Source organism: Pleurodeles waltl, chromosome 11 (assembly GCF_031143425.1).
Source record: "Pleurodeles waltl isolate 20211129_DDA chromosome 11, aPleWal1.hap1.20221129, whole genome shotgun sequence".
NCBI classification, from domain to species: Eukaryota; Metazoa; Chordata; class Amphibia; order Caudata; family Salamandridae; genus Pleurodeles; species Pleurodeles waltl.
Window position 1 is genome coordinate 815118192 of NC_090450.1, and position 14606 is coordinate 815132797.

A 14606-nucleotide genomic window follows, 5' to 3' on the forward strand; every position below is an offset into this window, starting at 1 on the left:
TGTCTGCTGTTTGCAGTGTTACTGGGGGAGGAGACTGGGAGGCCCTGAAGGAGTCTTGTGAATGTTCAGTGTCTTCATTGGAGGTGTGGTCCTTCTTCGTCGTCAGTGGCATCAGGTGGGGGTCCTAGCTTCGCTGCAGATTGTAGGGAACTCCTGCGATCTGCAATGATCTGTTCAAGGTTAGGCGATGGGGTTGTTGATGAGCGAGCCAAGGGCTTCGGGTTGAGTCAGTGAACAGCCTATACAGAAGCTAGCCTAACCTGTGTGGGCATAATAGAATCTAGCAGCGCCTCATTAAAAGCCAGCTGAGGTTTCAGTGTGGAAGGCCCAGACTGGAGGATTTCCACCAAAATGTTTGCCTTAGTCTCTTCAATTAGTAAAAACAATTATACAATACAAAAAACTATTATAAGATCTCCGTCACTTTGTCCAGGACCACCTTTAAATAAAGAAATTCCTCAGAGGGGACCACCAAAGAGCAATGAGAGACAACCCTGGAGGGAGCATAGAAGCTATTAGGGTCCTGTTGACTCAAAAAGCAGACCTCGTCAGAGGCTGAATAAGACTGAAGCAGTCCATTGTGAAGGGTTTTTGATTAATTTGAATATAATGTTTATTTACATATGTTTAAGTTTGCATAACTAGACCACAGATTTAAGTTACTGAGTTTCAGACTGCTTGCACTGACATTCCTATTAAAGTTGCTGAAGAAACGGTGTTTTAAAAAAAATGCATAAATAAGTTTCCTATGTGCATGTTCCTATTCTTTATTTTTAACTTTCATAAAGTAAATGAATATACATTATTTTTCTGTGTTATTTTCTTTTACTGAATAAAATGTATTTACTTTTGTGTGTTAGGAGAAAGCCTTGTCGGATGATCTCGTATGTTGCAATATTCAAGGCATTTTGCCTGGGTCTTTTCAATGCTTTTTTTAACTTGTGAATTCACTATTGTTAAGTGTTCCAAAACAAATCCTTCTTATTATGAATGCAAAATAGGCTTCCCCAAATGTTATTTATTTTATGTATCATATTTTTACAAAAGGCATTGGTTGTTGTCATTATTGCTTCATTTCACTCCATGTCAAGTATGTTTTTTCACTGAAACTTATAAAATGTGCCCTTTCTGGAACGCATGCCAGACTTTCCCTGCCTAACATGGTTACTGAGCAATATCCACGTTAGATTGTCTGCTGATTTACACTTAGACATTATGACTCTTTCCTTGGAGCCAGACTTGATTTTGTTCCTCTTGCTGATTCATATTTAGACTCTCCCTTGACTTACGAACTGATTAGATATGTGCTAGTTCTTTGCTGAACTACATTTTGGTCTTGGCTAATTCTCTTATTTTATGGCCTCTCACAATTGTATTGTATTGTATTGTAATCGTATTTATATAGCGCTTACTACCCCTGACGAGGCGTCGAAGCGCTTTTGGATGAGTAGCACGCTACTCTGGAACCCAACAAGAATTAATGATGGATTAGTATCGTTAAATAATGAGTACAGTTTTAGAATTATTATGAGTTAATTTGACCCGCGGATATGAGAGTTTGTTAGTTAGATTGACTGGAGTAATGGAGGGGTGGAGGAGGAAAGAAATCGGGAAGTGTTAATTGGGAGTATATCCTTCATTTACTCAACGCAAAGGCTTGGGATGAGTAAAGGGGGGCAGAAGGGGGAAGAGTATGTGGAAGGGTTAGGGAGAGCATAGTAGCAGGGTGAGATAAATGCAGGAGAATTTAGTAGGGTTGTGTGGGAGGTCACAGTAGTAGAGTGAGGTATGGTGAGTTAGATGTGGAAGCGGAGGGAAGAGCTTAGGCAGAGTTATTTAGGAGATGGAAGTAGTAGAAGGGATTTGGGATGAGTCATAGTGAGAATGGAGGATAGTTTGATAGAGACATGACATATGATGATGAGTAGATAAGTGTGATGAGATGAGAGCAGGAATTCATAGATATCTAGTATGACAACCCACCCAGGAGCCATGCAATGATCCACGAACATGCCAAGCACAGAAACAACATATACACATACATACATATATATATATATATATATATATATACATATATATATGTATACACACACACATACACATGAATACACACACATATGCACATACAATACCTAATTAGAACCATGGGTAAAAAATACTTGGTCAAACAGGTTTAAAGAGTGTGTGTGTATTTTATTGTTATGACATAGTAGCAATACATAATTTCTAAAGAAACTATAAATAAATAGAAATATACATATAATCGGAAATATTTATCAACATAGGCATATGCAGTTCATAGTTGTTTGAATATGGTGGTTATGAAGGAAAGAGCCAACTCTTGAGTAGTTTTCTGAAGACAAGAAAGTTATCTGTGGCTCTTATAGTTGGGGGTAATGAATTCCATAGTTTGGCTGCTTGGACGGAGAAGGATGTACCACCTATAGTCTTTTTCTTGTATGGTGGTGTTCTAAGGCGGGGTGCCAATCTTGAGCGGAGGGTTCTTTGTTGGATGTATTTGGTAATTTTCTTTCTGATAAAAAGCGGTCCTGTTCCATGTATAGCTTTGTGGGTGATACAAAGCAGCTTGAAAGTGCATCTTCTGGCAACTGGTAACCAGTGTAGTGCTCTCAAGGCAGGGGAGATGTGGGCTTGCGGCTTTATATGTAATAGTAGCCTGGCTGCGGAATTCTGGATACGTTGTTGTTTTTTCATAACAGATAGAGATGATCCATGGTAGAGGCTATTGGCATAATCCAGTTTGGATAGTACAAGCGAGATAGTAGCTTGCACCTTGTGTGGAAATCCGAGGTGGGGGAAGATGCGTCGTAAAGTCTTCAAGGTGATGAAGCTTGTGCGTGCTAATTTGTCTACTTGGGCATTCATAGTTAACTTGGAATCCATGGGGATTCCTAGGTTTTTAACTTCCTTGGATAATTGAGGAGGTGGTCCGAGATCGTCAGGCCAGACGCACAGAGGGTCATAATTTTTCCAGTCACTACATATGAGTATTTCTGTTTTGGAGGTATTTAGTTTGAGATGGCTCCAGGTCATCCACTGATCAACGGCTCTGAGGCAACTGAAGATTTGTGAGTTTTCAATGTTTTTGGGGCATTCTAATTTAAGTAGTATTTGTGTGTCATCTGCATAGTTGTAGCATGTGAGATGGAAATCATTGATCAGTTCTGGTAAAGATTTCATGTAGATGTTGAAAAGCAAAGGTGAGATGATTGACCCTTGGGGGACCCCTGCTTTTGTGAGGTAGGGTTCGGACGAGAAGGGGGGTGAGTGGATGATATTAGATCTTTTTTGAAGATAGGAAGTAATCCAGTCGAGAGCAACCCCTTGTATGCCGGCTTTGTGGAGTCTTTGAGTTAGGGTGTCATGGTCAACCGTATCAAAGGCAGCTGAGAGGTCCAAGAGAAGTAGTGCAGCAACTCCATTTCGGTCGACTGTGTTTTTAAGATCGTCCCAGATTGCCATGAGTGCCAATTCAGTGCTTCTTCCTGGGCGGAATCCAGTTTGGAAGTCTGAAAGTATAGAATTGTCTTCAATGAATTGTGACATCTGGGCGAATGCTGCTCTTTCTATCAATTTGCCCAGGAAAGGTCCATTTGTGATTGGTCTGTAGTTGTTGGGGTCTTGTGGGTCTAGGTTTGTTTTCTTTAATAAAGGTCGTATGTATGCCTTTTTCAGGTCTACAGGAAAAGTTCCTGAAGTTAAAGAGTTGTTGATGATTCTTCTTACAGGTGTGGCAGCAGAAGTAGATAGAAGAATGTTCTTGAAGATTTGTGGTGGGCAAGGGTCAGACGGGCAACCAGAAGGTCTGCTTGCTTTGACCAAATCCATAAATTCATCCTGGGATATTTGTTTGAAGGACTGTAGAGGTTGGCTTGGTTTATTCTTAAAGGGAATTTTAAGAAAGGGGTTGGTGCTGATGGTTTTCTTCTGTTTTAAATAGGAGTCCAATGTGTCTGCCTTGGTTGTGTAGTGAGTTGCCAATTTGTTTGTGAAATCTTGAGTAGTGGGATGACTTCCTTCCATGCATGTAGGTTTTCGAAATTCATTGAGAATTTTATAAAATTCCTTGCTTGTAGATTGAGCATTTTGAATTCTGTCTGAGTAGTATCTTTTTTTAGCTTTTTTGATTGATGATTTGTATATCCTGTTAAGTTTGTGTAGCTGCAGTTTGTCTTGACTGTTGTTTGTTTTGAGCCAGGTCCGCTGCAACTTTCTGATTTGTTGCTTTATCTTTTTAAGTTCTTTGTTTCTCCAAGGTGTTGGTTTTCTTTTGTCGTGTTTAGTTTTTCTGAGTGGTATTAGGACATCAAAAGCTTCCTGTAGACACTCATAAAGTTTTGGCACAGAATTAATTGTATCTAGATCTGTGTTTGCTGTTAGTTGTGTTTCTAAGTGATCCAAATTGAGTTTGCTCCATGGTCGATAGGTGTATGTATTTAAGTAGTTGTGGGGTGTGTTGATTTGTGGAGTTGTATGTCGGAAAGTTATCATATGGTGGTCTGACCAGGTGATTGGCGTGATGCTATGAATAGTAACTAGTTCAGGCTTAGCAAAAATGACATCTAGGATGTGGCCAGCGATGTGTGTGGGATTGTGTACAATCTAATATAGGTCCAATGCGACTAGGCCAGTGGTGATAGCTTTTGGATGGGGCATATTGGGTTTGTCAAACCAAATGTTTAGACCCCCCAAGAATGCATAGATTGGAGTATAGTGTAATAAGGTTTGAGACTGTGTCTAGAAAAGCATCTGGGAAAGTGGAGTTGTTAGGTGGAGGTCTGTATAGGAGGAGAAAGTTACAGGAGGAAGTTGGAGTAGGGTGGCATCTGGTAAGGAGGGCTTCACAACCTTGTATGGAGATGTCTGTTTTACTGAAGTTCATTGCCTGTTTGAATATAATAGCTAGTCCACCTCCTCTCTTGCCTATACGGTTTTGAGTGATGGTTTGATAGCCCGGAGGAACGGCTTCGTGCAACACTGGTGCCATGTCATCTCCCAACCAGGATTTAGTTATGAATAGTAAGTCAGGTTGTGTGCCTGTGAGCAGGTCGTAGATGTGGTGCTTGTTTTTGAGAGTGATCGAGCATTTATGAGCTGGCAGTTTAGAAAAGGTGTGTTAGTGGTAGTGTTGTTTTGTTTAGGAGAAGGGTAAGTAGTATAATGTGAGCTTGAAGCAGGAGTGTTGCTAGTTGTTTGAGGCTCACAATAGTCTTGCTTTTCAACATACTGTTCCTCTTCCAGCAGGTTAAGGAGGCATTTTGTTGGGTCTGAGTGTGTGGGTGGTGGACTTGGTGGCTGAGAGAGCCATGAGGAGTGTACTGTTTTTTGTAGGGTAGTTTTATTATGTAACAGACAAGGGGATGCGAGGTTGCTATGAGTGGCATGTTTTTTATTTTGTTTATGTTTGTTTAGTGTGGATGGAGTATGGGTTAGGGGTGGTGGAGGAGCATGTGGATCATGATGTAAGGCTCTAAATTGTGCAATGGAGGAGAGGCGAGTGAATGAAAGTTGCTGGGTTGGGGTGCTTGTGGTAGGTGTTTGTGAAGAGTGGGGGGGTAGGGGTGGAGATAGGATGGAATTTGTATTCTTTGTGTAGTCCTGGGGGTGGGAGTGGGTATGACGATAAGTGTAATGTAAGTTTGTGTTGCTTTGATGTGCTGATGTTTGTGGTCGGTATTGTTTTTGTGGAATAGTGAGAGGGGATATTGGTGTAGTTGTTTTTGGTGAGGGATTTGTATGTGAGTTAGTGCTGGTAAGTGGAATTTGAGTGTTAGATGGGGTGTTGATGTGTTTTGGAGATGAATGTATGAGGTGTGTAAGAGGTGATGGGTGTGTGTCAGGGGAGTTAGTATTAGTTGCGATGACTGGAAGAGGTAATATGTGTGGTGGAGTGAAATGTGGGGATTATATGGTTGTGTGTAATTGGTGAAGAGAGGGGAAGAGTGTTTGTAGATGATGTGTTTGAAGGCAGGGTTTGGGCATTGTTATGATGACAGGTGGTCTGTGTGGAGCAAACAGCGGATAGTGTTGTTGGTTAGTATGAGCAGAGAGTGTGTATCTGGGAGACTGAGACTGAGAGAAATGTATGCTGTAGTTTTGTATTGTGTGGGTGATGGCAGGTTGTGTTAGTGGGAGTGGACAGAGTAGTGTTGGCTGTGAGAATGCAGGTGTTTGACTGTAGTAGTTGTGGGGGATATGTGTATATGTGTTGTATATAGGGTATTGTGTTGGGTGATGGGGCAATGCAATCTGTCTGCGGTCAGTTTGTGATGCATGAGTTGGATGTCTTTGTAGAATATGTGTTTGCATGTTGAGGGATGTGTAGGGACTGAAACCATTCATGGTCAAATGTGAATTGGGCAGCATTTCTGTCCCTAGTCCCTAGTCCCTACCTGTCCCTAACAAGCCCAAACAGGCAACTGCCCTTGTCCTCTCCGCCCTTTGCCTCGAGCCCCGGGCTGAGATGCCCTGAGTCCTAGCCTTTTATAGCCCTACCTTCCAATAAGAAGCTGGTCCTAACCCTAGCCAATCCAATTTCAAGCCCTGATTCAAACAACTAATGGGAGACCCAGCCCTAATCACCAATCATAGCCCTATTCCTGACCACCAATCACAGCCCCAGCCCTAAAAACCAGCAACCAATCAGAATCTCAGCCCTATCCACCAATCACAGCCCTAGAACCAACAGCCAATCAGAATCTCAGCCCTATCCACCAATCACAGCCCTAGAACCAACAGCCAATCAGAATCTCAGACCTAGAGCCAACAGCCAATCAGATTCCCAGCCCTATCCACCAATCATAACTGCAGCCCTGGAGCCAGCAACCAATGAAAGGCCATCTCCCAACAACCTATCACAACAGCATATGCAACAACCAATAGGAACTTATATAAGGAGCAAGTTAACTGAACTCCAGTCCCTGTGGTCAGGGGGAAAGGCAACTGCTGCTCTATTCAGAATCTCCTTGGATACAGACAGGCTGAATCCACACTTCCAAGCTAGCAGAGTCTACTTTCCAGGTAAGGGAGAGATTGTTTAAGAAACAAACACTGCAATAGTGCTGGGCGCGCACTCTAAAATCGGGCTTTTTTAAAGGCAAAAATACAGGGGGGCAGACAGTTTTTAAGCACAATTTAAATCACACAAACAGATTAAAACAGTCTCCTAAAAACACACTCTGCAAGATGTATGTAGCCTTTTTACTTAGAAGAGAAAAAAGGGGAGGGGGGGTGCCACAAACTAGCAAGGCAATTCACACAGTCACGGCAAAAACAAATTAAAAAAAAAAAACCACTTTAAAAGAGGCCAGGATGCCTGAAACACAGAGAGTCCACAGTAAAACAGACACAGGTAGCTGAAACAAACACTTTTGAACAAATAATACTATTTACCCAGAAAAATCTCAGGGCTCCTTACCTAGGTCCTTTTGCAATCCTTGAACACTGGGCTGTATCAGGACACAGGGGAGATGCACAGAGGCTCACAAAATTGGCTTTATTGTTATGCATTATTGGTGCTTATTTGAATCTGGCTATTTTGTTGCCTCCTGTAGTGCTTCCTAAGTGTTTATCAAACCTTTATGGTTTTGACTTTGAATTTTGACTTGCAAAGGTTTCTGTTTTATTTATAAGGACTACCATCCCGTGAGACTCACATGGCCTGATCCTGGTTATTGGCCCTGTAAATTTATTAGTGAAAAGCACCGACACCATCACACTACTGACCTTCTGGAAATGCATCTTTGACCGAAGCCTCAGCAAGATTACCTTCACCATGCTTTCCATCGTGTCTCCCTGACTGGATAAGTTTGAGAAAGGAACCCAAACCAGCGCTGTAGATGGTACTAGTATGGCATGGATGCTAAAAAAACAAACCCCAATGCCTTAGCGGCAATGAAGGGTGTGCCGAAGTCAAGACAGCTTCAGAAATATCTGTAGATTGGACCGGTGCCAGAGGAACTGGTGTTGGCAGGGGCAAGGTCAGAAGTCATAGCGGTGCCCTGGAGTCTGAAGACGCTGCAGAAGGAGCCGGAGAAAGATGGAACATAGCCAGCAAAGCCTGGGTGAGATCTGCCACATAACCGAGATCGGATCCAGGGGATGGAAAAGCCAGGAGCCCATCCAAAAGCACTATATTTGGAGCTGGAACAAAACTGAGTGCCAACATTGGGCTCGGTTGAGGATACAGCTGAGGCCAAAATTGCTGAACAGGACTATCGATCACCAGACCTGTCCTACAAGCAGAAGCAAGATCAACAGAAAGAAGAATCCCTAAGCACTATATTCTAAATTTGCTCTGCCCTTCTGTACCTATCCTGTAAATTGGACTGGATGAGGTGCTGACTCTCGTTAAGGCCTACAAAGGCAGAAGAAGATTCCTCCCATGCATGGACAGCCATCGAAGGCAAGAAACCACTGATGGACACAAACCTGAAGGTATGTGGAGGATCCATATTCGAAGTGCAGTAACCGTGCATGCTGGAAGAGGAATCCTTGAAACTGACAGAAGCGATATGTATTGGAGCCGGGCCTTTTAGTTAGGGGCATTGTCCTAAAAGCAATGCAAAATAGTACTTTTTTTGAAGAAATTGTTAACAGGGAGCAACTCCAGATTCCTGTTGAAGGATGTGGCATATGAGGAACTGATGTCAACCCTGGATCAGAGACCTGGGGTTGTGTTGGAGTTGTTGCTTCACCTACCCGTGGGGGATAGCTTTTTCAACTTTTCTGGATCTATTCTGACACCTAGGGCAGAGTCATAAGGCATACAATACACAGTTTGAAGTATTCATCAGAAACAGTTCTTTCAGATTTCCAGTCAGATGGGTGCATGGGGTTGTGCCTGGAGAACTGCAGTGCTTGTCAGCAATTGCAAAGTTATAGCATTGCTAGTCTCATGCCAGACAGGGATCATGCTCTGGGGCCAATCGAGAGAACAAGCAGGGCAGGAGGGAGTGCATGGATCCGTCCTTCAGAGCCAGCTGATTAGAGGGGATTGGGAGTAGGGTTGTTAAGCACTACAGCTTTGGATGGACACCATCACCCAACAGAGTCTAGCACCCTATTGTCAAGCAACATACTGTAACTATGTAAGGCACTTATCAGGATACTTGTGACACAGGTCTCCTGAACAGGAAGACTTTCTGGGCATGGCAGAATATTAAAATGAGAAGCAGGCTGTCACATGCAGGCTGTGGAATAGACAGTACAGGCTGCTCCTCCCAAATCAGGCTTTATCCAAAGGCACACGGAGAAGTATAATTAATACAGGGCACATGACTCATGATTATCAGGCATGAGTGTGTGTGTATATCAAGATTTTTGAGGTCACACCTCGTAGATTTTCTGAATTCCAAAAGGAAATGATGGCCTTTTTTGGGGGGTAGTAGTGGCAGATGTCTCACCACTCTCACAGTGTTGTGCACACATATAGTATGGGTGTTTAAAGTCAGACAAACCTGTCAGAGAATCTCTTACATCTGCAGATAGTATTGTAGATCCCCACCTCCTATCCGAGAATTATTCGCAAATATTGATATTTTATAACGTAGCCAAGTTTACTGCATTTGCTTTTGCATAAATCGTGTGAATAGGAATTGTCATTATAATTATAAACATATCTGCAATCAAAAATGAAACAAGGTTGGAAGCTCGAAATAACCATATCAGCATTCATTACACTGTACAAACCTGGTAGTAAAATAACATTACTATATTTTTTTAAGGTTTCTCTTGAGCTTGCTTTGATCATTTAGTATTTGAGTTGTGTAATCCCCCATACCTGTGTGCCAGCAGACCTTTAACTAGAATCCCAATTGTCAGCACATCTCCCAGCAACCAGTCAGCCTCCTTCCACCTCCCCAATTGCCAAGGCCTTTTATACCGTTTTCAAGCATGAAAATACCGTCAAATGAACTATGCCAAAATTGATCTAAAAGCCGATGAAGACCTAATCAAACAAGCAACATTCTGGAATGGCTACGATTGATGATTGTTAGCGATGCAGAACTGGATATATAAAACTGTTTGCTGTTTTCTACGCTGGATGGCCGCTGTAAGATGTCTTCTGAAGCTCAGATCCTTTACTTGTTGCATCGGACACGAAGCAAACGTTCTGTTTTTGGGAGCACAGAAAAACTGCAGTTTTGGTTCCTCCAGAATGGAAAAAGCTTCCGTGGCTTTCAAAACACGACAAGCAGAAAATGTTAAAAAATAATGGATAACAGGTACAAACCCCACAAGCCTGCACCATAAATAAAATTAAGCAGCTGGTGTTATCAGAGAGTAGCATTAGACCTGGCATATCCATATTTACAAATTCATGCATTCAAATATTTTCAGTACCTAAACGATCATGTTAACGTGCGACAACGTGTAGAAAAACTGTACACATATGAGACTGGGAGCTCTCTTACAGCATTTGAAGGATTAATAGCACTTGTTTCCGGTACTGCTGATGGGAATAATGCAGGTCAGGCTGGGCAGCATATGCAGGCTCCTAGTCTTGATAGGTTCTTTGTCTCGGACCTCCACCAAACCAAACAAGTTGTTAAATGCTGAGCTCAGAATCTGTCTCAGAAGGACAGATCCTCATTTCACAGAGCAGTTCACCCGCAGTTGAGTTTCTACCTCACTTCTCAAGGTACAGTCCTTAACCCTAGAAGGGAGACAGCTCAAATTCATATGTTAATTGCTCACCTTTCTCTCAAAGAGAATGCAGAGCTTTTTCAAGTCAAAAGCAGATTGCAAGATATGCTTTAGTAGGCAGTTTTTATCTAGTCCCGGGGCAGTTTAATCGAATCCAGCTGTCCACTCAGATTCAAAGTTAGTCACCAAATATTTACAGGGAACCAATGAACTTGAGGTGCATTTTGCTTCCAGTCAGCCATATCACCACATGCTAGAGAAATACCATATACATACATACATATATACATATATAGTTACCTTGACAATCAGTTTCAGCTCAAACTTGCTTCTTTTGTTTGGTATTTGACCACAGGTAGTTCTCTCCGGCAGCACAAACAAAGAACAGGTGTAGGGGTGGGGCAAACAGCCCTGCTTCACTGTAAAACATGTGAAACACTTGTCATGACACAAGTCTCCTGCTTAAGAAAACATAACGAGTCTGTCAGAATGTTAAACTGAACTGCAGGCTGACACCTGGACACAACAGCACTTATGCACCCACATGTAGGTAAAAGGAAATAACCTGCAGAGACACCTTTTTAGGATTTCACAAACATTCATTGCAATGGCAGGTCGAGAATTAACTACTTTGTCTTCCAAAATGTTCATCTGTTGTTTTTAAAATTGACAAGTCATTGATTTCACCAAAATGCTAGTCATAGCACAGGTGATACCACCCACCCTTTTATCTCAGTGACATCGGAGGCAGGGGCAGCTGACGACTAGTGAGAGTGGTGGGGCAGGCAGGTGAGTGGGGGTGGGTGCAAGAAAGTAAATAAAACAAATAAAATAAAAATCCCTTACCTTGCTTGCAAGCTAATGTCCTCCTCGCTCGGGTTTTCGTCTTCTGTCCAAGCTCCAACTCCCTTAACCAATCCTGGCACTGCTCTCATGCTGTTAACCAACATGAGAGAAGCGCTAGGATTGGAGGGAGTGGCCTCTCTCAGCACTCCTGAGGAGACAGCTGAGATGAGAGGTTTAAAGAGTGCATGTCTGGCTGGCCGTCACAAGAGCACAGGCAGCCCACCACTCCTCCTACTGCTGGCACTTAGCTAGCCCCGCCCCATCCTGACACTTGGTTTGGGACAGAGAATGAAAAATAAAATGGTGATAAATTAACTTTATCACCATTTTATTTTTCATCTCTGGGCAGTGTCTGGGGGCATTTTTATCAGTGCGGCGACGCTCCTTTGCTATAATAGGGGAGCCGCCCCTGATTGTAGTGATGTCATGACCTTTGAGCCTGAACCCTCCAAGAATGTGATGCCACATGACCTAACCCTCACGGTATAACAATAATTGACATCTCTGAAGTCCCTTAATAAACTGCATGATATAACAACACAGATAAATCTAAATTTGTAATACCACTTGTGTTTTCATTAAGGTGTTGACATGATATTCCAGTGCAATATTACCAATTTCTCTGTGCCGTACATGAACAAATATATATTTGTTTGAAAGGGAGGGTACAGGGTCTCAAAACACAGAACAACGCTTGGAATCTAAACTATTTCTACCCTAAACGGTCATGATTTAACAGTTCCCCTAGTGTATATCTCAATGAGAAATGTAACAATAATGCATAGGTAGAAGCAAAAAAATAATAATAGTATATATGTCCATCCAATATTCATTAATATCATCCACTCAGCTTATTCATATATGTAAAATCTGTTAGAAATGTAAATTTACGAGTAAATTTACCTAACGAATGAAAGGAATTCATAAGAGGATGCCTGGCAGATTGTAGCACTGATGGGTGCGAGATCTCCATTAACACGGAGGTCTCTCCACCTGTAAATCCACCTTGGGATGGAATTGAGTGTGCTCCTTGGTATTTCAAGTTGTGATTTGCTTTGGAAGTTTGTGAATACCTACACACTATTATGTATTTTCACAAACTCCTATCTCTCCCTTTTCAGCCTCGAAAGATAGAAAGAGTCATATTTTCACTCCAGCCAATGGTAATGGATAATTGCCAAGTTTTATGGTTGTGTAGGGGAAGGGGCTTATCTACTGGGAAACATATTTTCCCTGTGGAGAGAGAAAGAAACAAAAAAATGTGCCTTCAGAGGATAACAATCCCCCTCTTTAAAAGTCTTTGCCACTAGTCCTGTGTATAACAGGAATGGGGTCATGATTTCCTAAGGAACCCGCAAGGAAACTTGCTCCAGGTGCAGCTTTCATTGGGGATCCCAATCGGAACTTGTATATTTCAAAAAGTAGTCAAACTACCTTTGGTCGAAGAGTTAAACATCAGAGTGTAGTTTTACTCCTTTTCTGTGAATCGGCCGATGTAAATTGAATCACAACTATATTATTGCCTTAATTTGTGATTTATGATCAATTGTAACACACTAGCAGAGAGGGGAATATTGTGATAGCTATAACGTATCATTTTTCATGTAGCCTTAGTAAAACATGAAAACACTTTAAAAATATATATATATTTTTCAAATTACTTTCTCATATGAGTGTAAATTGCACTATCGAATTTATGTTTGACAGATCAGAAATTCTACAGTTCTGGCTCCCAGCAGCTACTGTAGCAAATAAACAGTGCCCATCAGAATTATTTTATTCTGCTTTTGGCACGGCCTTTGCGATCTCTGAAGCTTGATCGCTAAGGCTGTACCAGAGGTCGCAGGGAGCAAGCCAGGAGTCGCAGTTGCGATGCCTGGGGGAGTCCTAAATTAAATACAAGTGAGAAGGTCTATGAAATAACACCTGGGGGTGGATAAAATGAGCATGCAATTGTAGAAAGGTAATAGACATGCCTGGAGTATAAACTGTTAAATTAATGTATTTTTGCTTGCTGATTTCGGTTATTGGCTCTGGAAAAAATGTTCTGGTTAGGAATTCATTCAGCACAGGATTGTAGAAATATATAGCCATGCCTCTTATATAAGATTATTAATTATGCTTTGTATGATACTTGCTCCTGTCCTCCTAGCTGTTTCCAAATGTTTTTTCACTGTGCCAGACATGGAACGATACTTTGAAGGCACAGTCATTTTACCAATTTGTATTCTAAACATTCTCTGAAACTTAGCATGCATAAACGAACATTTCAATACCTATGCTAAACAGCGCATGTTTATGTTTTGATAGAAGACCTGTGTTTTATTGGCTCACAATCAAGAGGTTTAAATTTGATCTGTGTCTTTTATAGATCTGTGCTTGAAAATTCTAAGAGAAGATAAGAATTGTCCAGGCTCATTGCAGGTCGTCCGATGGTAAGTGAGAGGAAGGAGTAGAGCTAGGACCAGGTGGAAGCGGCATTGGGTTGTGTCATGAGGGTTTACACACATGAAAAGGTACTGTCAAAGCTAACAGGTCTTGCATTGGCTGCTGACCTTATGGCTTGGCCAATGCTTATTTTGTTTGTGATATTTTTCTTGTATGAAGGCATTAAGTATATAAAATAATCAATTCCCGAAAACCTATGTATATACACACACATACATACACACAAGCACACATTGCAACATTAGTCCCTCCTGGCACTTAAGGTGTGTATTGTGTGTACTTGTACATTGTGAAAGAGCAGAATGCCATCACGCAATGTCAGGTAAGTCAATTGCTTAAGGGAACTAACCCTGTGCCCCCTTCTGTATACTGTGGTAGGCGGAAGCAAATTCTGTATAATACTACCATAAACCAGTGGATGAACAGGTCTGACTGAAAGTCCCTGTAAGTATATATGTGGAGCGTGTATAGCTTTTAAGAAATTGGGTTGCGGGTTGACTAAGATATGAGCCCTGGTCAAGCAGCAGCCACAATCATTATGAGGATAAGACACAAGCAAACCACAAATGAACCTGTGCTGAACCCCTGGTAGCTTGCCACAGGGCAGTCAGGCTTAACTTAAAGGCAATGTGTAAATTATC

The 14606-nt window shown here is 41.8% G+C and overlaps 1 protein-coding gene across 1 annotated transcript in view; it reads left to right on the plus strand.

Annotated features, from left to right (window-relative positions):
- Positions 1-14606, plus strand: part of HORMAD2 (HORMA domain containing 2) — a 670141-nt gene that overhangs the window by 92377 nt on the left and 563158 nt on the right. The window contains exon 2 of the mRNA XM_069212695.1: positions 13889-13952. Coding sequence (XP_069068796.1) covers positions 13889-13952 — 64 coding nt within the window. The remainder of the gene's footprint in view (positions 1-13888; positions 13953-14606) is intronic.